The sequence below is a fragment of the Tursiops truncatus genome, chromosome 2 (assembly GCF_011762595.2).
Source record: "Tursiops truncatus isolate mTurTru1 chromosome 2, mTurTru1.mat.Y, whole genome shotgun sequence".
Lineage (NCBI taxonomy): Eukaryota > Metazoa > Chordata > Mammalia > Artiodactyla > Delphinidae > Tursiops > Tursiops truncatus.
Window position 1 is genome coordinate 126,853,905 of NC_047035.1, and position 21,894 is coordinate 126,875,798.

The window sequence follows — 21,894 nt, forward strand, 5'->3', positions numbered from 1 at the left end:
CACATGCAGGGCTGCCACCCTCAGCAGCAGGCCGGTGGGGGAGACTGTAGGTTGAGGTTTTCTCACCCTCGATGCTACTCAACACTAGACCAGTGAAGGCTTTGGGAGTGCGGGAAGGAAGACACGGCCAGCCCACCAGCATCCTTAAGGCAGTGAGCAGGCCTCAAAGTCTCTTAGCACTGGCTCCCGTCCTGCCTGAACTAGCTGCCACTAAGAGCAAGCAGTTTGTTCCATCAGCACCTCCTACACACACACGAACCCTTCACCCTCCCTCAGTTTTCTCTGTCTCTCTCATTTTGCTTCCTGAACATTGAGACTTCTCTTGGGAAGCAAAGAAGTTCCTTACGGCAAACAGCATCCCTCTCGTGCATGCCAACTGGACTTCTGTGAATTGGTTTTAAGTTTTTGAAAAAGCAATGCCAGAATTGTTACAAAATACAGGACTATAACCCTGGAAGCAAGAGAAGACTAGAGATTTGGGGATGCTGTTTCCTCCTCTGGAGCAGAGCAGAGAACTCTTAGGAGAGAGTAATTCTGTTGTAATAGACTAAATGCCTACTTCGTGATTAGCACCAGAGGATCCTTACGTTTCGAGGTTCTTCAAAATAAAACTATTCTACAAATATAAAATACCATTGGAAAAGGAAACATTCATTTTGAGTATAACGTGTAACTTCCCTTCTGTTTGCTGCCTTCTGTTTCTGCAAACCTCATCAAGCAAGTCTTGGTAAAGAGGAATCTGTTTCTGGTGTAATATTTGGAGATGTTGCTCCTTCCATAGGCTTAACTTCAAATCAAAGGTAAAGCTCACATTATTTCATAAAATGAAGTGTAGAGCTTTCTACCTGTCATCATTTCTGTAACGGTTATTATAGTAAAAGTTACTTTAAATACTTTAAAATGGTAAATGTGCCAGGGATGCCAGTGAACTGGAGAGTATACATATTCCACCCAAAATAAGTATGCCACATTTTACTCACATTTTATTGGCAGCCCTAGAACTTAAAAAGGCTTTGCCAGTACCCTGGGCAGTGCCTGGAACCCAGTTAAGGCTCAGCCACAGTTCCTCCCCAGGGGTGGGGGCCAAGATGAGGCAGCTGGTGCATGGCCTTGGGTCATAACTTCTTTGCCTTTCGGGTGTGTTTCCTGTGGTGTCTGGAGGCATTCAGTCATCTGCAGCTGCCAGAGTAGCGGGCAAAGTGGGATGTGCTGTGCACTGTGACAGTTTCTTCTACTGTAATTCATTTTTCAAAGAATTGAGCTGTTATTTTTCCTACCAGTGCTTACAGTCTGTTCAAAGCTACAGATCTCCCTTTTACACTTTAAAATAAAATGCCGTCAAGAACTAATAAATCCCCCTCTCAGCCTTTAAGGGCTATTTGACCCTTACTTTAAAATATTTATTTTTTAATACTGTGTATACCAGAATGGATTTGAGGACGCTTAAACTATCAACATGTAATCAGAGCACTTTCGTAGAAAAACATTTTTTTTAAGTGCTGGATGATTCCTAGACATTTTAAGAAAGGTGTTTGGTTCAGAAATTGCTATTTGAATAAAATGTCAGGGGGAACTAAACATACACTTAACCTGCAACCCAGAAGTTACACTCCTGAACATTTACCACAGAGAAATGAAAACTTAGGTTCCCACAAAAACAGGTACACAGTTATTTGTAGCAGCTTCATTTGTAACAGCCAAAAACTGGAAACAGCACAGATGCTCCACAATAGGTAAACGGCTAAGCAAACCGTGATCCATCACACCATGGAATATCAATCAACAATATAAAGAAACAAACCATTCAAACACACACAGCATGGATGGATCTCAAGGACATTATGCTGTGTGAAAAAAACCAGTCTCACAAGGTCACACACCATATGATTGCATTTATATAACATTCTCAAAATAACAACATAACAGAGATGGAGAATAGATCAGTGGTTGCCGTGAGTTAGAGATGTGGGGGCAGGGTGACTGTACGGGTAGCACAAGGGAGATGTTTGTGGTGATGGGCTAGCTGGTTATGGTGATTACACAGGTGATAAGATGACATGTAAGTATATGCAGGCATTGTACCTGTGTTAGTTTCCTGGTGTTGATATTGCTTTATCATTATGTAAGATGCAACCATTGGGGGAACCAGGTGAAGGGTACGCAGAACCTTTCTGTACTATTTTTGCAACTTTCTGTGTGTCTGTAATTATTTCAAAATAAAAAGTGTTTAAAAAGGGAGGTGGGGCATTATCTGGTTTGTAGGTAAATTAGAAGCAATAAAAGACCAACAAAGAGTACTGAAGAAAAGCTGCTACCTACTCTAGAAGTGAGCATGTTGAGTGTGATGTTAGAGAAGGGAGAAACCTCCGTTGCTATGGTTGGCCCAGTTCCTTTGGAAACCTTGCCTCCTGTTCTCCCAATATGAAATAAGAAAACAGTAGGAAAATTTTATTTATCTATAAGCTTTTAAACAAAACCCTTCATCTTTGCCTTAAATATGCAGTAAGGTTCGGGGTAGGGGTACTTAATGCTAAGAGCTGTAACTTACACTGTTTCCTTGACTGTTTTTCACTTCATGAAGTTTGAACGATCATTCAAGAACCATCATGTAAATATAGTGGCTCTCCAATTCACCGTCCTATTACACACACATCCCATAATGTTGTATCATTTATTTGTTTGGAAATTGACCGAACTTTCTGTGGTTCAGCAGCTGGATTAGTGTTTTGTCCACTGTTTCCTAAATAAGGGTAGGTAAGCAGGAAAAGTGCCAGCGTCACTCACTGGTCCCTGACTGTTGGTGGTTTGTGGCATGTTCAAGATTGCATGTGAAATAGGAGCTTATTACAAAGTAATGGAAGTTCCTTGTTTTTATTGTGTATGCAGCGAAAACAACGCTTGGATCAATTTACAAGTTTCTGCCAAACACTGTCAAGAAATTATTTCAGTTGTGCTTTAGCAAGAAAATAATGGATCTGTGCTATAGCACATGCCTTTTGGAATCCCTCATTGGACTTTGCTGGACCGCTGGCTGCAGGAGTTAGATTCCCGTTAGTGGCAGAGACTCTGCCGTCCCTTTGCTGTCCCTGTCCACTCTCCCCGTGGCTCCTCCAGGGTGTGCCAGCAGGGGCCACAACATCAGAGAACAGTTCTGTTCTTCTTGGGAACCCCAGGTGCTTTCTTTCTGCAAAGCTGTTTCTCCCACATGGGACCAGCTGGCTCACCAGTCCCAGCCTATGATACACACATGCCTCAAGGGTGTATCATGTGTTTTGTCTGGAAACAGGCAGCATGCTTTTCCTTTGTAGGCAGTTTCTCCTTTTGGTTGCAATTTGAGTGGTTTATCCTGGGTAGGCTTGGGGATAAGAAACAGTGTGACCACTTGAATGCTTCCACCAGTTGCTTTTTGTAATGTGGACTGTAAAGACACCTAGAATAAAAGCATATCTTTATGATTTTTTTTAATGCAAGAAGACAGACTCAGCTCTCTGTGTTTTGGGTTGGTTTATTTTCAACAGCATGTACTGCATCCCTTGCGAAGGCCCTTGTCCCAAAGTGTGTGAGGAAGAGAAAAAGACAAAGACCATTGATTCTGTCACTTCTGCTCAGATGCTCCAAGGATGCACCATCTTCAAGGGCAATCTACTCATTAATATCCGACGCGGCAGTAAGTATTCCATCTCCCTGGAAGAGAGGGCCAGATCTCTTGGTTTTCTTTTGTTGATGCTTTTCCTACTCATCCATGACTCACAACTAAAATATGGGCCTAGAAAAACAACATGGTGCGTAAGCCTCATGCTCAATGCCCCTCCTTTGAGTTTCCCTTAAAGATAAAAAACAGATTGAAAGGCCGTCTGATTTTCAGCCATTGGCACAGCATTTGTTTCTTCAGAGGGTCATCCCTCATCTTTCTTAAGTCACATCTTATGCAGGATACACACATCCCAACACGTACAAACCCCAGAAGAGACCGATGGATCAAAGGTGTGACTCAGCAGTCTCCAGCCGGAGCCAAGTCCACAGAGCTTTAAGTCCAGAGTCTTGGTTACTTGGATATATGGAAGATACTGAGCAAGGGAAGAGTTTAATGATATCATTTTAAAATTTTATTCAGTCCAAAAGTGGCCAATCTCCAAATTTATTTCTGAGAACCAAAAGAGATAAAAGTATATGTATGTCATCATGCATTTAAAGCTTCGATCTCACCCTCTACAGGATCCCCATTATTTGCAGTAGATGGCTGGCGTTCCTGGTAATTGCATTTGTGTGAAGCATTTCCTGTTGACTTATTTGGTGATACTTTCAGTTCTGATCTGTAATTGACAAGGGCTTCTAGTAACGGTGCCTTAAGTTCTCCACCACTGGAACCACTTGGTGAAGGTACTGATAATTTTGTAAGCTAGGAGAAATATAAGAAGGAGTTGAGGCTGAAAGGAATTTTTTTCTAAATCCTTTTGTGAAGAAGTTTTTTTCTTTTTTTTTATAGTCTGAGGGGCAAAAATGTCCTATTTATTCTGCGCATTTACTTTTCCTTAATACTATTTGTACAATACGTGAGCTCTATTCTTACGGTTTAGAGATGGCAGCAACAAGTTTTCTGCTTAGTTCTTTTGAATTTTTGGATAGCCCTTGATTTTCACAACACCTTTCACTCCTCTACAACAGAGATAACTTTGTTTCCACACAGCTAGAATTTTCTTGCTTTCATGGTATTCTGCAGTTTTATTCTTTTTGCACTTACTAGATTTCTTAATTTTTAAAAAAGTTTTCCTCATTCCCTAGAACATATCCTTTAAATGGCTAACCCTTCTTTTTTTCTTATATTCCTATCCTCAAGATAAAAATTTAATCCACGAATTAAATCCATGGAGAAGTATAATTTGAGAAGGAATTGGTACATATTTGTGCATGATGATGAAATGTGTCTTCCAGTTTATAGCCATCACAGGAAATTGGTTAGACATCTCATTGGAAAGGTCCTTCCTCAGCCTTACTAGAAGGCATGAGTCCTGCCCCACATTTATTTATTTATTTATTTTTAAAATAAATCTTTCAGATTTTGACCGTGAGGATTTTTTTAAATTTTATTTTAATTTTATTTATTTATTGGCTGCGTTGGGTCTTTGTTGTGGTGCGCAGGCTTTTCTCATTGCAGTGGCTTCTCTTGTTGTGGAGTGTGGGCTCTAGGCACATGGGCTTCAGTAGTCATGGCACACAGCCTCAGTAGTTGTGGCTCACGGGCTCTAGAGTGCAGGCTCAGTAGTTGTGGTGCACGGGCTTAGTTGCTCTGTGGCACGTGGGATCTTCCCGGACCAGGGCTTGAATCCATGTCCCCTGCATTGGCAGGTGGATTCTTAACCACTGCACCACCAGGGAAGTCCCCCACCCCACATTTTAAATTCATGATCTTTTCCTTGAAACATCAACTGCAGGCAACCGCTAGTCTTTACAACTTGAATTTCTCCTTCATTTCTCTTGGAAAACCATCAAGCTGTCCATAAATGTAGGGTGTTACCCTGGAGGACAGTACACTTATTCTTTGAAGTTTATCAATTGAAAGCAAAAGAGAACCTTTTATTAAGTAAGCCTTCACAAATCATACACAGTAAAATTCTGTTAGTTGAACCACACCCAATTCATTATAGTATGTGTTATAATTTTGGCATAAGTTGAAGTTTATGTTTTTTATTTACTATGAGAAAAAAATAGGCTACAAAATTAAAGGAAATACAGTTTATACATCTTGTCATTTTTACACATCTATTAGCAACGATGTTCCCAACTATTTTATATGTGTGAGAGTTATGAATGTGCATTGTGGAAAACGTAGAAGCATAGAAACGAATTTTTTAAAATTACCTGCCGATAACCATTGTTAACGTTTTGGTGCATTTTCTTCCAGTCTTAGTAAGATGGAAGCTTTAAATATAGATCCCTGTATCTTAGGAACTAGAAATGTGGCAAAGGCAGTTCCTAATGAGACCGAGGAAATGTTGTTTATTTAGTCATGCCCTTGTACTTTGGAGGCAGCACTGTCTGTTGACAGAGCATATTAAAGAAGTTCCCTAGATGTGCCCGCATTTGCTAATTGGCAGTCTGGTGTTTATGATATTACATTCTGTTAATCAGCCTGGGAGCTGCAGTACCCAGCCTTCTAGAAACTCCCCTTCCCTGGCCTTGGGGGCCCCATCCCAGGCGAGGGTGTTGAAAGCCAAGCTTAGGGAAACGCACTTTTGATAAGGGACAAGGGTCCTGTGAAGCCCGAGCACCTCAGTGGCACCATGAAAACAAGACCCGCACTGAATTGCTCTCCACACGCGTTTGCGAGAAACCAAGTGTGTCCGCCCCGCTCACGCTTAGTGAATGCTCAGTAACACGGCCCCCCTTACCGTAGACAACATCGCTTCGGAACTGGAGAACTTCATGGGACTCATTGAGGTCGTGACGGGCTACGTGAAGATCCGCCACTCCCATGCCTTGGTCTCCTTGTCCTTCCTGAAGAACCTTCGCCAGATCCTAGGAGAGGAGCAACTAGAGGGGTAAGTGCTCCAAATTTCACAAGCTGACATTCTCCCACCACAGAGTAAGCAGCCTGCATTTTAAAGTTCTGTGTTTCTAAGGGAAGAGCCCTTTCTCATTAAAAAGAAGAAGTGAAAATGACAGCAGTGCGGGCGCCCTGAGTGAGGACCCACCTGCTCACATGGGGTCTCGTGTAGTCACAATTCTCCGTCCTCAGGACTGGGTTGTGACCCATCCAGGGTTACGTGTCTGACTGTGGCCAGCAAAGCAGCAGATGGGGCTGCAGTAGGGGCTGTTTCTGCCAAAAGCACTGGGAGTGGGTCTGAAGTGCTTACTTCTCCATGAAATCATCATTTATGGGTCCCTTATCTGCCTCAGGGTGCTGTAGTCCACTACGTAAAAGCCATTCCATCTTTTCAGATGTATTAGAACATCAGAGATTTGGAGGCATGTGAACAGTTCATTTTGTTACAAAGAAATCTTGATTCACAGAATTGTTTCCATTGATCAGCTTGTAGGATTTGTGCTACTCATAGAATTTTTGCCTTCTGCAGAGACGTGCTTTGTGATAAGGGTTTTAAACTAGCCGGAGGCCTTTCACCAGAGGAGGAATAAAAGCGGGTGCTTCCTGCACGCGCAATTTCTCTCCAGCACTTAGCCCAGGTGTTCCTTTGCGTATGTGCTTCTCTTCACCGACCCGCCCCCCCTTTAAATACAGCTCTTGCCTGGCTTTAAGCTAATGCTTTGAAATAAAGGGAGACATCCATTAATGAGTTAATTCCTTCTAAAGAGAATTTGGGGAAATAATTTAGGAAAGCAAGAGGTGGGAAGGTCATGAGAAAGGTTGTCCTTGCTGATTTATGTGCCCCGACTGGATAAAGTTACCGCATAAGGGTTTCCTTACAACCTTCCTGCTTTTTCTCAGACTCACTCTTGGTCAGTCTTAAATTCTTAAAATTCCATCATCTGATATAGCTAAAGAGAGAGGGCAGCTCTTCATTCCATCCTTGAAAAGCACACTGTCCTCCCTGCTGGGAACACTGATTCTTTAGAAAAATGTCTTTCTTTTGGCAAATCCAAGGAGGCTGCCACTGTGCCCAGCCCAAGTGTCCCAGGTCACCGACATGGCAAACCGAGGCTCTGCCAATTTGAGGTGATGGTGTTACTGTTGGTTGTATTAAATTTTAAAGTGAATTTTAGCACAGTTCTTTTATTTTTTTTCCTCCAAGTAGGTTTGTGTTTCTGGAAACCCTGGTGTTGGTAAGCACTTTTGCTTTGGCGTATTGATACCTGCAAGTTTTCCTGCTGCTTGAGGATACACATTCTTTTTTTTTTTTTCCAGGCTGAGCAAGTGATATACATAGAGGGGAAAGCTAACAGGAGAGTTTAATTCATTTTTATTAGGAATTATTACATGATGTGACTACCTTTCAGTTGCGTGTTAACTAAAAGTATTAGGCACTTGAGTGTAGCTGAAAATTAAAGTGTGATTTTTTTTTTAATTTTTTTATTTACTTTTTTTTTTTGCGTTATGCGGGCCTCTCACTGTTCTGGCCTCTCCCATTGCGGAGCACAGGCTCCGGACGCGCAGGCCCAGCGGCCACGGCTCACGGGCCCAGCCGCTCCGCGGCATGTGGGATCTTCCCAAACTGGGGCACGAACCCGCGTCCCCTGCATCGGCAGGCGGACTCCCAACCACTGCGCCACCAGGGAAGCCCAAAGTGTGATTTTTATTTGCAAGAATATTTATGATGTATTTCTCATTACCTGAATCATGTGTAAAACCCAAAGTCCCAGTGGGGTCTTCTTACAGACGTATGTCATTGCTTAGGTGTTTGGGCCATTTCCAAGCTCAGCTAAGCTTCAGGCCCCTGCCCTGCTGATAGTACTTTAGATGTCAGGGAAGGGCAATGGTGAACCTGCTGCTGGTTAGTAGCCCTTGTAGCTCTGAGGATTCTGGGCTTCTAGCCTTGGATTCCTGCCTGCCATTGTTTGGAGGCTCTCTCTTTAGATAGAGCTTGAGAACCTTGCCTCTCTTGATGGGAGCTGTGTTCTCTGAGCTGCCTTCCTCACCCATGGCCAAAAATGTATGGGTCATTCTTGCTTGTGATGAAGACCCCTACTGGCTTTGTATCAGGTGTGACCAGTAGCAACAACTCGATTCTGTATTTCTCAGATTTAGGAAGAGGGTTAGGTGCAGCCCCTTTGCCTACTCCCCTCACTCCTGTAAGAAGGGAAGAGTCACACAGATACAGAGAACAAACTAGTGATTACCAGTGGGGAGAGGGAAGGAGGGAAGGGCAATTTAGGAGTACGGGATTAAGAGGTACAAACTATTACATATAAAATAAATAAGCTACAAGGATATATTGTACAACACAGGGAACATAGCTGATATTTTATAACTATAAATGGAATATAACCTTTAAAAATTGTGAATCATTATGTGTACACATGAAACTTATATAATTTGTACGTCAACTATACTTCAATAAAAATAAATAAATTTTTTAAAAGAATGCAAAATGAGCTATAAAAAGAGACAGTCTTCTGCTCAAACCTGAAAAAAAAAGAAAAAAAAGGGAAGAGTCAGAAGGGAGGAAGAGAAGAAAGGTAGATGATAAATAGGTAAATGCCAGCAGTGCCGAGCAGAACTTGCAGAGTGCTACAGGGAAAGAAAAGACACATGCCATGGGCATGAAAAAGAGTCAGGTATCTGATTAAGAAGATCAGACAGGGGACTTCCCTGGCAGTCCAGTGGTTAAGACTTTGCCTTCCAACGCAGGGGGCGCGCCTTCGATCCCTTGTCGGGGAGCCAAGATCCCACATGCCTCCTGGCCAAGAAACCAAAACATAAAACAGAAGCAATATTGTAACAGATTCAATAAAGACTTTAAAAATGGTCCACATCAAAAAAACATTAAAAAAGGAAAAAACAAAAACAAAAGAAGAAGAAGATCAGACAGGCTTCTGAGAAGAGGTGGCTTTGAGATGGGCCTTGGAGGGTTTCCAGAAACAGCAAAAAGCAGAGGGTAAAGAAAGGCATTTCAGGACAGGCGGCAGCAGCAAAGGCAACGAGTTGGGGCATCCTGGGACCTGTTTGGCAAATAATACTGGAGAGATAGGTGGTATGAGAATTATGTAAGCTGTTATGCACCCAGGTATGGAGGTTATAATTTGGATAGGCAGTGGAACCTTTTCAGGGCTTTTGAGTTACCAGAGTGTCAGTAGAACATTTCACTTGAGTGTGCTTTTGGTGTAAGCCAAGATGACTTTTACCCCACGGGTTCCCACACTTTGCTATACATTAGAATCATCTGGGGGCTTTTAAGAAATCCTGATGCCCAAGTTGCACTCTGTCCCAATTCAATCAAAATGTTTGGGGGTGGGATCCAAGCATCATTGCTTTTCAAAAGATTCCCAGGTAATTTCAATGTGCAGCAAAGATTGGAAACCACTATTTTACCCCTTTATTCCTTCTCAGAAGCATATTCCCAAAGCCCTTTGATTTTTTTGCCTAAATATTTTCTTGTCACACTGTTCCTTAAAGTATGATTTTTCTTGTACCTCTCATAACCAATGAGAATATAAGTAAGTGCTTCCATTTGGTTCAGTGGGAAGAAAGTTTTGTAGCCTTTTGTTTTGATGGAGAACAGACAAATTTGTAGTACCGAGATCCTTTTTATGTGTTACCCTTAACTTTCCAAACTGGAACTGAGACCCATCTCCAAATGTCTCCTGAGTAGCCCAGGCCACGCAATCAAGTCCAGAGTATGAAATTCAAGAACGTTACCTGGAGTAGACCTCTTAGTCCTCGCTCACAGTGAGCTGATTCTGGAATTTGATGTCCAGGCTGGTGGCAGACATAGGCAAAATCACATCGGAACAGACAGCAGGGCTGCTGGTCTCTGGAGAAAGGGGCCGGACAACATAGGCAGTCTTCAGTTTGTCCAGAAGAATTCGGATGGCCAAGGCTTCTTTGAGGACATTACTCTGTGTAAGGTGATGTGTTTCTGGAGTAATAACCTTAGACATTAAGAAGATCAAGGTTGGGCTTCCCTGGTGGTGCAGTGGTTGAGAGTCCACCTGCCGATGCACAGGACACGGGTTCGTGTCCCGGTCTGGGAAGAGGCCCGTGAGCCATGGCTGCTGAGCCTGCGCGTCTGGAGCCTGTGCTCTGCAACGGGAGAGGCTACAACAGTGAGAGGCCTGCGTACTGCAAAAAAAAAAAAAAAAAAAAAAAAAAAAAGATCAAGGTTGTGCTATTTTGGAAAGAAATGGATTTTGGAATACACATGTACAAGATTCCTATGAAATGGCTAATTTTTAAGCCCTTGAATAAGAAAGAGAATATTTCTGTTCTCTGAAAAAATTCCCTTATTTGAACAACCGTATTTTGTGATACATCAGATAAATGAATTAAAATTTCACATTTGTTGGTGCCACCAAGGATTGTTGCCCTGAAAAGAATAAGAGTAGATGGAGGTGGTGGGTTATAAGAATTGGAATTCTTGGATGCAGTTAGGCATCTCTGCTCATGTTCCCACCACTTGACTTTGCAACACTTTGTGCTTTATTCTGCCTTCTTGCAACTCCAAGATTAGGTTGCAACATGGCTATACTTTAACACTTCTTCCAGACTTCCAAAAAATATACACTCAGACATGTGACTCAGCAGTTCCAGGCTCTACCCCGGTATCTCCCCAAGAGAAATGAAAACATGTCCACACGAGACTTGTATGTGATTGCTCATAGCAGTGTTATTCATGATACCAACCCCCCCCACCACCAAAATACCCCACTGGAAACAATCCAAATGTCCATCAGCAGATAAATGGATAAATAAAATGTGGCACAATTACTGCCCAACAATAATGTAACAACATGAGTGAACCTCAAAAACATTAGGCTAAGTGAAAAAAAGCCAGACACAAAAGGCTACACATTTTGTGTTCCATTAATATGTGCTTTGTAGAAAAGGCAAAACTATGGAGGCAGAAAGCAGATCAGTGAAGAGCTGGGGATGGAATTGGAGCTTGACCACCATCGGGAATGAAGAACTTCGGCGTGACGGAAATGTTCTGAAAATGCAGCGTGGTGATGGTTAGACACCTGTGTGAATTTACTGAAGCTTCTGGAACTGTACACTTATAATGAGTGAATTTTTTTGGTAGATAAGTTATACCTCAGTAAAGCTGTTTTTAAAACCCTCAAAGAGGAAACGTTTTCAGAGTATCTGTTTGGTGCCTAGTGCCACTTGAATATAAATTCCCACCCTTGCTGAACCTCCGAGGCTGGTGTAAATATTGAACTTCGGGGGAGACTGGATGTGGTATAAAGCAATCCGTTGCAGACAGGTTGGAGGCAGCATATGTGAAAAGACCAAATCCTGCATCAGTTGCAGATGGCTCGACTGCTAGAGACAAGCCCCCATGTGCTGGGTTCTGATGCCACTGAGGGACCGCCCAAAAGAGGCCATAGTTTTTTCTCTGAGAAATGAAAGGGACTAATGATTTTTTTTTTTTTCCAATTTGTCAGCAAAGTTTGGAAAGGGGGGAATGTCCCTTCCTGCCCCCATGTTCTGGAGACCCCACCCTCAGCCCCATCTGTCCCAGGTGGGGAGAAACCAAAGAAATACCTTGCCTAGAGTTATTGCTTAGTGAGAGTGGAGATGACGCTCCACCCCGATCTTTGGATTCCCACGTGCAGTGGTCCGAGCCCTGGACCCGGGGCTGTCTTCTAAGTACCACTCGAATCCTCAGCACTTTGCCTTCCTTTGCTTCCCCATCCTTCCTGCCCTTCATTCGAGCAGGCGGGGAGCTGGTGGTGTTGACAACTCAGAAGTAGGACAACCCTGAGATTGGAGCCATAAATAAAACAGTTAGGTGTATAGTATGTGCTGGGCGTTTAGAATATTGATGCAGATAATACATAGATGTCCTCAAGGAGATAACCTCCCACATTGGTCTACATTTTGGCAGATGGGGCCCACCCAAGCATAGAAACAAACATTTTTTGCAACCTTGAAGAGAGCTGGGGCCAGGATACCAATATAGATAAAACCCAGGCACCACGGAGCCTGTGTAAGGGACAGAAGAATAAACAGATAATTTTTTTAAATATGTTTTGAATGTAAAGGCAGCAGCTTAGAAACAATTAGGAAATCACATTTACAGAATAATTGACTTAAACAGGCATTTCCTTTAGGGAACAATAAAATCTAAGTGTGTATACGTGTGTGTTGAAGATATGCAGACAAGTTTCTGCCTTTTACCGTCTTTTAATCCTTACCTGATCGTGGAAGGAATGTGTGGGCAGCCGGGCCTCCAGCTGGGGTTGGGAAAACAAGAGCAGTATTGACAGGCAGCTCGTGAATGGCTTGATTATCATTGTGTTGAGGGTTTCACTTTTATTTTTCTGTCGCTTACACAAGCTCCATAACGCCCGGTTTTATTGATATTGGTATCCTGGCTCCAGGCCTTCTCAGTGTTGTAAAAAAATGTTTATGTTTACTGTAAAAAGATAATCTTGCTTTTCAAAGTGATTAGTCACATACACAGAATTTCAGTGTGTCTGCCATTCATTTGTCAAATTCCTGATTTATAATTCATGCTCCCTCCCCTGGGGAGAAGCATGTTTTGTTCAGAAGGTATTTTCGGTGCGGTTATGTTCTCTGCTAGTGAAATTAGTTTACTAAAATAAAAGCTTCGTCCTAGGTTGAGTCAGCAATTTGACCTGGGTAATTGGCCTTTACTCCCGGCCCAGAGCTTTCTGCACCAACAAGGAGATTTTGTCCCATGTGGCCTACTTGGGAACCTAGGAGCAGCCAGACCCACGGGGTTCGTGTTGATGCCGCAGAGTGTCCTTCAGAGCTGGGAGTATTCTGAGGGCAAGAATGGCCTATGATAGGAGACATCTGCCTCCACCTGTGAACCCTTCCTCCGGTTGTATAACTCTGCAGACACCCCTTCTCCCAGCAGCATCACCTGCAGCCTGGCAGTGAGGGAGCAGATGGTGGGGGGGGCACTGTGGACCCCACCTTCCACCTGCCACACCACCCTCCTGCACACATGGCCTTGTGGTACGTAGCCCAAGTCTAGATTCCTTTGGACAATGTCTTACATTCCTTTTCCAGCAGATGTTGGGGAGTGAGCTCTTGCTGAAAGGAAAGGATTTGTTGACTTGCCAGTTTTTGTCACATGGTTTGGTGGCCGTGAATGTGTCGAGGCCTCAGGTGGGTTTGTGAGGAGCCTGGCTTAGTTTCTGAGGTGCTGCCTCTGGACTTATTGGCTCATTGCACCCCTGTGTGGGCAGGATCCCCACCCCCAGCACCTGCACCGACGTGACCTGGTGCTCGTGGAGGGGCTGGGCTTCAGGCTGGGGGAGCAGATCCCACCTCAGCTCAGTAACTCCTCCTGGGCCCTTAAAACCGACAGGGAGCTCATATGACACCGTTTGTGCCCCTTGTTGTCCAATAAGTGAGTAAACGGAGCTACAGAAAGCACTGAGTGACCTGCCTGTGGCTGTGCAGCTCATAAATGGCATTGATAGTCCTGGACCCCTGTCTCTGAATGCCTCATGAATTCCCGGGGAAATGTACAGGTGGGCTTCACAGCACTGGAACCATGGCTTTTGCTTTGCTCTCAATGAGTGAGACTCAGGCTGTGGACTGACCGGCGGGTAGAGTCCTGGTAGAGGTCCTGGTCCGGGTGTAAGTGAACCTCACCGGATGCACAGAGGTGCCCAGTGGACACCACCCGGGGCAGAGGAGGTCTCTGGGCTTCTGTCTGAGCTGTCCCGGCTCTGGAAAGAAGGTTGGGATCCTTTCCTTCTCTACTGTTTATGTGTTGGATCCCTGAGTGGGTCCTAGACATAACTCAAAATGTGGCACCAGTACTTAGACTCAGTTTTGTAGAAGGTGCTTGAGTGAGCCCCAGAAGGAAACAGGCTGGGGGATAGGAGGGGGAGAAGGGTCTGAGTTCTGTGGGGAGCAGACCTGTCAGCACAGAGGACTCAGATGGCATCTGTGACCCTGCCTGCCTGGTTTACCAACGGACCCAGACAGAAAGGACCTGCAAGGCTCTTTCTCCAGACCCCAAGCCGGAGCTGTCTGCTCTCTTGCCTCCCCGGGTATGGGTTTGTCTCTGGGTGGCCAGTGTTAGTGGTTGCCGATGCTGGCTGTCCCCCCACCTCTCCTTCAGAAGCAGCTGGGTCTACTGCTTCTGCGTCCACCCACTGGGAGCAGGACCGATGTCTGACTTGGTCGGCTTTGGACCCCCAGCCCCTCGGTGGTGCCCAGGGTCTGTTAGAGCAGTGGTTCTCCAAGTGTGGTCCCAACATCACCTGGGCGCTAGTTAAAAATGCAGATTCTCAGCCCACCCAGACTTCCTAATGAGAAACTCCCGGGGTGGGGCCCAGCCCTCTGAAAATAAGCTTTGTGCACCCTAAACTTGTTGGACATTGAGTTGCTGTTGCCTGGATGGGTGGCCTGGGGGAATGCCCATCGGGAGCCATTTATCTTCCCCCACCTTCCCCGAGGACTTCGGCTGAGGCTTTTCAGGGTGGGATGAATCTGGAGGAGGGAGCTGACCCAGGGTGGGTTCACCCCCGAGTCTGTCTCCCTGTCCCATTCTCTCTTCTACACCGTCATATGCTGCTGACAGCACGGATGGGATGGGATTTACCCCCAAGGATAATGGCATCGACTTTCTACAGCAAATTTGTAAGCTGTTCCGGTTGAGTAGCAGAGCATATCTGTTCTCCCATGGACTGATTTCAAGCTCATTGTACGTACTCTGCTTCAGAGAAATAACCAGAGGCATTTCTAGGGAATGATTTCAGTAGCATCCTCCAGTGTGAGAGGCATTATTGTTGGTAATAGGGGTCATCAAATTAATTAGTGTTTTATCTATTTGATATTGTCCTTGAATCATATTGTTGTTATTGTTAACAGTGACTATTCTTTCTTAGATACCATTAATAACTACATCTCTTACCCGCAAAGGCAGTGTTTTCTGGAGCCTTGTGGCGAAGAGGCACAGCATGGGGTGTCTGGTGGCAAAGGGCAAGGGTGCTGATGCTGATTTCTGTGCTTCTAGGAATTACTCCTTCTACGTCCTCGACAACCAGAACTTGCAGCAGCTGTGGGACTGGGACCACCGCAACCTGACCATCAAAGCCGGGAAAATGTACTTTGCTTTCAATCCCAAATTGTGTGTCTCCGAGATTTACCGCATGGAGGAAGTGACGGGGACTAAAGGGCGCCAGAGCAAAGGGGACATAAACACCAGGAACAACGGAGAGAGAGCCTCCTGTGAGTGGACCCTCCTCCTATCTACACAGCAGCTTCCGTTCGTGGCCCCCTCCTTGTTTCATATGGGGCCTCCTTAATGAGCACTTTGCTCACACGTGGATATCTTCAAAGGCAGTAGTGGGGCAGATTCATATTTGTAAATTTTCCGTAGCATCTATTTGTATGTGCTAAACATTTGTAAATGTGTTCTCACTCAGATTTTAAAGAGGTGCTTACAGAATACACAGAGTTAAGTGTCTTTTATGCTCAGGCACACGGTTGGATTATTTTCTAGGGGAGAGCTGGTCCTGTCCGGCCCCGGGAGGGAGCAAACCCGGCCCTCCATCTCTGGAGTGGAGGGGAGGCCAGGGGCCCCCGTCCCTGACCTGGCCTCCACCTGGTTCCTACCACAACATGAAAGGTGGAGGGAACCTGCCTCCCTGGATTGATACTGCTTTTTAAATTTAGAACAATATAATTATAATCTTACACTGGTTATGCGACTTCTGCTTTAAGGTTTTGCCTCTGAGCGGTGAGTTTCTCACCTAACCCTGTATGTAAAACTGCTTTTAAAAATGGTGTGGTTCTGTGTGGCTGGATCAAGTTATAAAAGTAGTCTCTCCACCATCGGCTTTTGATAAGGGACAGGTATTAGAAAAGAGTAATCTACGTGATCCAGGGTGATTTGCACGTGCGCTCACAGCGCAAGAGAATCTGCGAAACCGGCAGCATTGGACTTCGTTTTGCTGGCTCTGGATTTACCTGGTAGACACTCGAGTTGCTCAGGAAGAGTTTTTAGAGTCGAGAAACCAGACGCAGAGCTGAAGGGCCTTCTCCCTCACATGCCGCGCCACAGCCCTCACCACATTCCCCGTTCAGACCATAGCAGAAGCGGATGCAGCAGAGTGCTGTCAAAGTGTTTTCCTTAGAGTGGGCCAGTCTGACCTGTCAGGTCATGAATGCAGTAGCCATTTATTTTCCCTTGAAAATGAAATCATGTTTCCTCTCTAAATAACACTTTAGCAGGAACTGCAACGTTTTTCCCATCTCAATCCATCACGTTTTGCCCCAGGGACTTCTCAGTTTTTAACTGCCTTTAGCCTCTGTTTCACCTGCTGAGGGTGCAATGGGAGTCGGGCAGACACGGGGGGAAGGACAATTCGTAGGAGAGCTTCGTGTCTCCACGAGGGAGGCAATCATCATTTCTTCCCGGGTTCTCATCACAGTTTGAATCAGGTCCGGGAGCACGAGGGGGCTCGGGGCAGCATCCCTATCATGCCTCACCAGCAGAGGCTTCCTTCCCACAGAGCGCAGAAGGCTGTTCCAAGTGAAATGGGTCCGATCAGCGCTCAATCCATTCCCCGCTGCGCGTCAGCGCTAGCTGGAGCCGCCAAGGCGTTCTTGTGTCCTTGCACAGGAAGGTGTCGATACCGTGTGCGGACTAAGAAAAGTTCCCCTCTGTGGCACAGCTGTTCTGTTACCTGTCTTTGGTAATTTGACACAAGCGGGCAGATATCCACAACTGCAAGACAGGTGTCGTCATGTCTAAGAAGAGTCCACCCAGCATCAAGGTCCACTCTCACCTTCCCCAGCCCCTTGGGTGGCCCGCATCTTAGGGAAGAGCAGAGACAAGGCCACCTTGCTCCATCCAGAGGTCCTTCTCTTCAGGTTAGGAATCACTCACAGGTTCACGTCCAGAGCCACCAAGTGTACTAAAACAAAGGACCGAGCCCCTTGGAGGCCACGTAGCGCAATGTTTGGGTCCTTAGTAGAAACAAGAAAGCCACTGAGAAGTCCAAAAAGGGGCTTTGCAAGTACAGACAGCTTTGGGGGAGAGGGCCATAGTACAGGGCAGGTGACCTCTCAGACACGTGGAGGGAAAGGACATAGATGGGTGTCACTCATGGATGTGCCTCTGCCCCAGGTGAAAGTGACGTCCTGCACTTCACCTCCACCACCACGTGGAAGAACCGCATCATCATCACCTGGCACCGGTACCGGCCCCCTGACTACAGGGACCTCATCAGCTTCACCGTCTACTACAAGGAAGCGTGAGTGTCTGTGCTTGGTGACGTGTTGGCAGGGCTTCATCCTCGCCACCCTCCTGTCTGTCACGTGACATCCATCACCGCCAGTGACAGCTACAAACAAAACAGTGTTAGCTTGAGGCCTTTCCTTCTTCAGTGGGTGATTAGAGGTGCTTGAATAAAATAAGTCCAAAGGGGAAAACTTGTTTTGTGGAGAATTAGGTCAGTCCAGACGTTCATGAACGGGGTTGGAGGGTCTGGTTGCAATATCATTGCAGCCTTGGTCCCCCTGATCCATAGTCTGGGAACACCCCTCAGGATGCTCAGCTCCCCTTGAGGTGACCTCCCGGTGGGTCCATCATCTATTCTGGTCACTCTATCTGTGGCCCCTCCCAAGGTGTGGCCTTCTGCTCTAGGTCATAAGCCCTCCAAACAAGGGACGGAGAATGGAGAGAGACTGACCTTCATGTCTCAAACCTTTCAGAATTTCTCCCAAAATCTACTGGGGGCTTTTCTTGTGCCTTCAGAGGGTGTTTGCCTGCCTGGGCAGCCAGGACATCCCTCCAGATGGCAGCTCTTCTTGGTCTCCCCCTTCCTTCCTGTGCCTCCTGTATCCAGGTGGTTCCCCCAGGCCTCTTAGTCACCCTCCTCACCCAGGTCCCACCTTGATGCCATAGGTCCCTTTCCCAGGTGCTTGGCTTCCCCGGAGCTGGAACCAGAGCCACCAGTGGCAGCATCTGGTACCCTTTGCCCCTGCTGGAGCCGGGGCCCTGGGAGTGCCCTTGCCATGAGAAAAGCAGGATGCGAGATTATCAGGCATTCACTGTCCCTGCACGTGGGAGTCACTCATCTTCCATCACAGCGACAGGGAGGGGTGTGTGAATGTCTGTTTCAGAAGCCAGTGTCTGTCTGGCCCTTTCATCTGAGAGGCGTGGAATCCCTGCCCAGCTCCGCATCTGTGCAGAATCATCATCCTCTTTAACGGTCTACCAGTGCCCTGACAGTGACGTTAGTGTCTGAGATAATCTGGAAACTAAATATTTGAATGTTATCAGATACTTAAGCAATCAGAATTGTTTGTGAGCATATTAGATTTTAGAAGCTGTATTTGAGAAGTTGTTTTTCTGTAGCAAAGGCATTTTTCTCCAGAAGTTATTCTTTATCAATAATGATGTTTGCATTAAATGACTACTCTTGTTTTTTCTTAATGGTGAAAAAATGGGGAAGAGAGGGAAAGAGCATTTGCGTATATTCTTAAGGAGCAGCATTTCCAATCCCAGTAATTATGGAACTTCCTCTTCCTGAGGCAGAGGGTTCGACTCTATCGTGTGTACAGAACTGTGAAACCTGGAGTCCGGTGGCTTAATTTTATTCTTCTACAAAGGTCTAATTGATGATTCGTTTTTATCTAGAATTCCCATTATAGAAAGTATGATGTGGGAGGCCCTGGGGGGAGGTTTCTGAGAGCTTTGATGTCAGCGGCCTAAAACATTCTCTGAGCTTCATCGATTGTGTTTTAGACCCTTTAAAAACGTCACAGAGTATGACGGGCAGGATGCCTGTGGCTCCAACAGCTGGAACATGGTAGATGTGGACCTCCCACCCAACAAGGACGCGGAGCCCGGCATTTTACTGCATGGACTGAAGCCCTGGACACAGTATGCCGTTTACGTCAAGGCTGTGACCCTCACCATGGTGGAGAATGACCACATCCGTGGAGCCAAGAGCGAGATCTTGTACATTCGCACCAACGCTTCAGGTATTCACGCACCATCCCTGCCGTCCCACGCCTCGTCAGCTCAGGGTCCTCACTCATGACAAGATGTAGTCAGAGGGCTGACACTGAGCTGTGCCTGTTGTCTCTCCCTGTCCTGGGCCAGTCTGTCTTTTATTTGTCTGTCTTGTCAATATATAATACTGTATCATATTTCTTTCCCACTCCCTAGCCTCTTCCAGGCCATCTTCTGGACTTGGTACCATCTTCCATTATCATTCTGACTGTCCTGGACCAGTGAGCTCAGGTCCTCCAGGGTGCTGGGTTGGTTTCATTGGGAGACCCAGACTGGATACGGTCCTCTAAGGCTGCCCTTCTTGTTTATTTGGACAGTTGGACCTCTGGGAACTGAAACCCTGGTTGTTGTTCCAGTTACCTCAGGTGGCTCCCTGGTTTCTCACCTTCGTCCTGTAGTGGCTAGGGTTCCAAGAAAGCAGACAAAAGTTGAAAAACATGAGATGAACCATGTTGTGGACATTCCAAGTGTTCACTGATGAAAATGTGCCTCCTTCTCCCCGATCTCCGTTTTCTAAACCAACTCATTTCTCAGCTCCAGAATCTGGAACTAAGGAGAGCAAACATTTGTGTATATTTTCCAAGTATATAAAAACCAGGTTAGAAGTAGGGAAATGCACATCATTTTAAAAGGCACTGATAAACATTCTTTGATGATGGCCATTGTTACAATACATAGGCTGCTGTAAAATATGCATAAACTGGCACGAAATGAATTTAAATGGCAAAGAGGGTGAGGAAAAAATGTTGGTGGGGAAATCCTTTTGCTCATGTTCTCCTGCCCCCTCCTCCTTTCCCCTCCCCTCCCCTGTTCCATCTCTATGATCCTCTAAGTGGCTACTATCATGTCACTGATGGCACAACGTTTATATCAATAAATGTGACACAGGCTTCTCATTCTAGGCCTGGGATGTTGTAGCAGAGGCTCAAAGGCAACACAACAAGTTGTTCAGCCTAAAAATTTGCAAGTAATTCATTGTAGCTAATTTGGGGAAAATAAAAGTCTTTCTTTGTTAAGACCAATTCTTAAGAAACTTGTTTCCTTTCACCAAAAATGGAAAACAAAGCACTGTACAAATTGAGTCAGTTTGCTCTATTTTGGCGTCTGTCCTCACAAGTGGTAGGGACAGAGACTGACTTGGTCCATGGCCTAGGCTTTTTTGTGACAACTGTTATTGAAACATCTAGGGGTGAGCTGTGTGTTTCTGAAGTACTTATTCTAGGAAGCACTAAAGTGGCCTAGCATTCAGTAAAATGTTTTCCGAGAAAAAGTTAGTATTAGTCATAACTTTTTCCTAAAGTTTCCTTCCTTACAAGTGTTCAGACCCTTGTGTATAAGATTTTGTACCTTAAGCTTTTAAATTTTAAAAGCAGCTTACATGGCCATTATGCTTAAGTGACATACAACGAAGGTGTCTTTTGCACTTTGGAAAATCTACCAAAATCGATGCTTTTTTCTGAACCCAAAGAGAATAAGATTTCAGTGGTCCCTGGATGCATTTGCCATTTATACACAGTTCAGCTCCAGGTTTGGGTTTAGGGGCAATAGTAAGTAAATATTGACCAGATTCTTATGCTTTGCCTGTAAATCAATGTTCTTTTGCTGGTAACAGAGTCCGTTACTTGAAATCGGGGCTTTATGTGTGTTCGAGGTGTTTTTAGACTGCTTCTCATAGTTTTGACTCCATAGTTCCATTGAATCATGATTATACAATCAGTAGATTTACTGGCCCTTTGCACTACTTTTTCCTCCAAGCCCCCCATACACTCACTCTCTCTCTCTCCCTCTCCCTCTCCCTCCCCACACACACACTCTCTCTCCCCAGCACCCTTTTTACTTCCCCCTTTCATTTTGGCTTTTTGCCATTTTTATCAGAGATTCAAAATCTCAGATGAAATGCAAGTCAGTCAGTTTTACCATTTGCTGAAACTGCTGGCATTAAATGTTTTGGAGGATGGCAGCTGTAGTAAATGAGGAAAGTCCAGTGTTTGCATTAACTGTGGGTTTTAAGTCATCCATTCCAACCCTGGCTGTGCTCCCACCACCCTTTTCCACCTGCAGCTCAGTAATGTTTGTTATCACAGAGAACAGATATTATAAAGGGAAAGTAATACAATTTCGAAACAAGGTTCGGTTTTCATTTTGTGTTTCAGTGTTCACCGCCATTTTCCTGTGGAGATCAGACTTTTGGCTTCTTGTGGGTTTGCTCTGGGTATCTGACAGCCAGGATCTTGGGTTCGTTCCATTTTCTGAAATGTCCTTTGTC

General features: G+C 45.2%; 1 protein-coding gene across 7 annotated transcripts in view; it reads left to right on the forward strand.

Annotated features, from left to right (window-relative positions):
• IGF1R (insulin like growth factor 1 receptor) overlaps positions 1-21,894 on the forward strand; it is a 311,214-nt gene that overhangs the window by 241,732 nt on the left and 47,588 nt on the right. For all 7 annotated transcript variants that reach the window (XR_012330256.1, XM_033852082.1, XM_019945637.3 and 4 more), the window contains 5 exons: positions 3,519-3,667; positions 6,395-6,539; positions 15,618-15,832; positions 17,736-17,862; positions 19,359-19,597. Coding sequence is in view for 6 of the 7 variants with exons in the window: in XM_033852082.1 (XP_033707973.1) it covers positions 3,519-3,667; positions 6,395-6,539; positions 15,618-15,832; positions 17,736-17,862; positions 19,359-19,597 (875 nt within the window). In the remaining variant the exon portion in view is untranslated. The remainder of the gene's footprint in view (positions 1-3,518; positions 3,668-6,394; positions 6,540-15,617; positions 15,833-17,735; positions 17,863-19,358; positions 19,598-21,894) is intronic.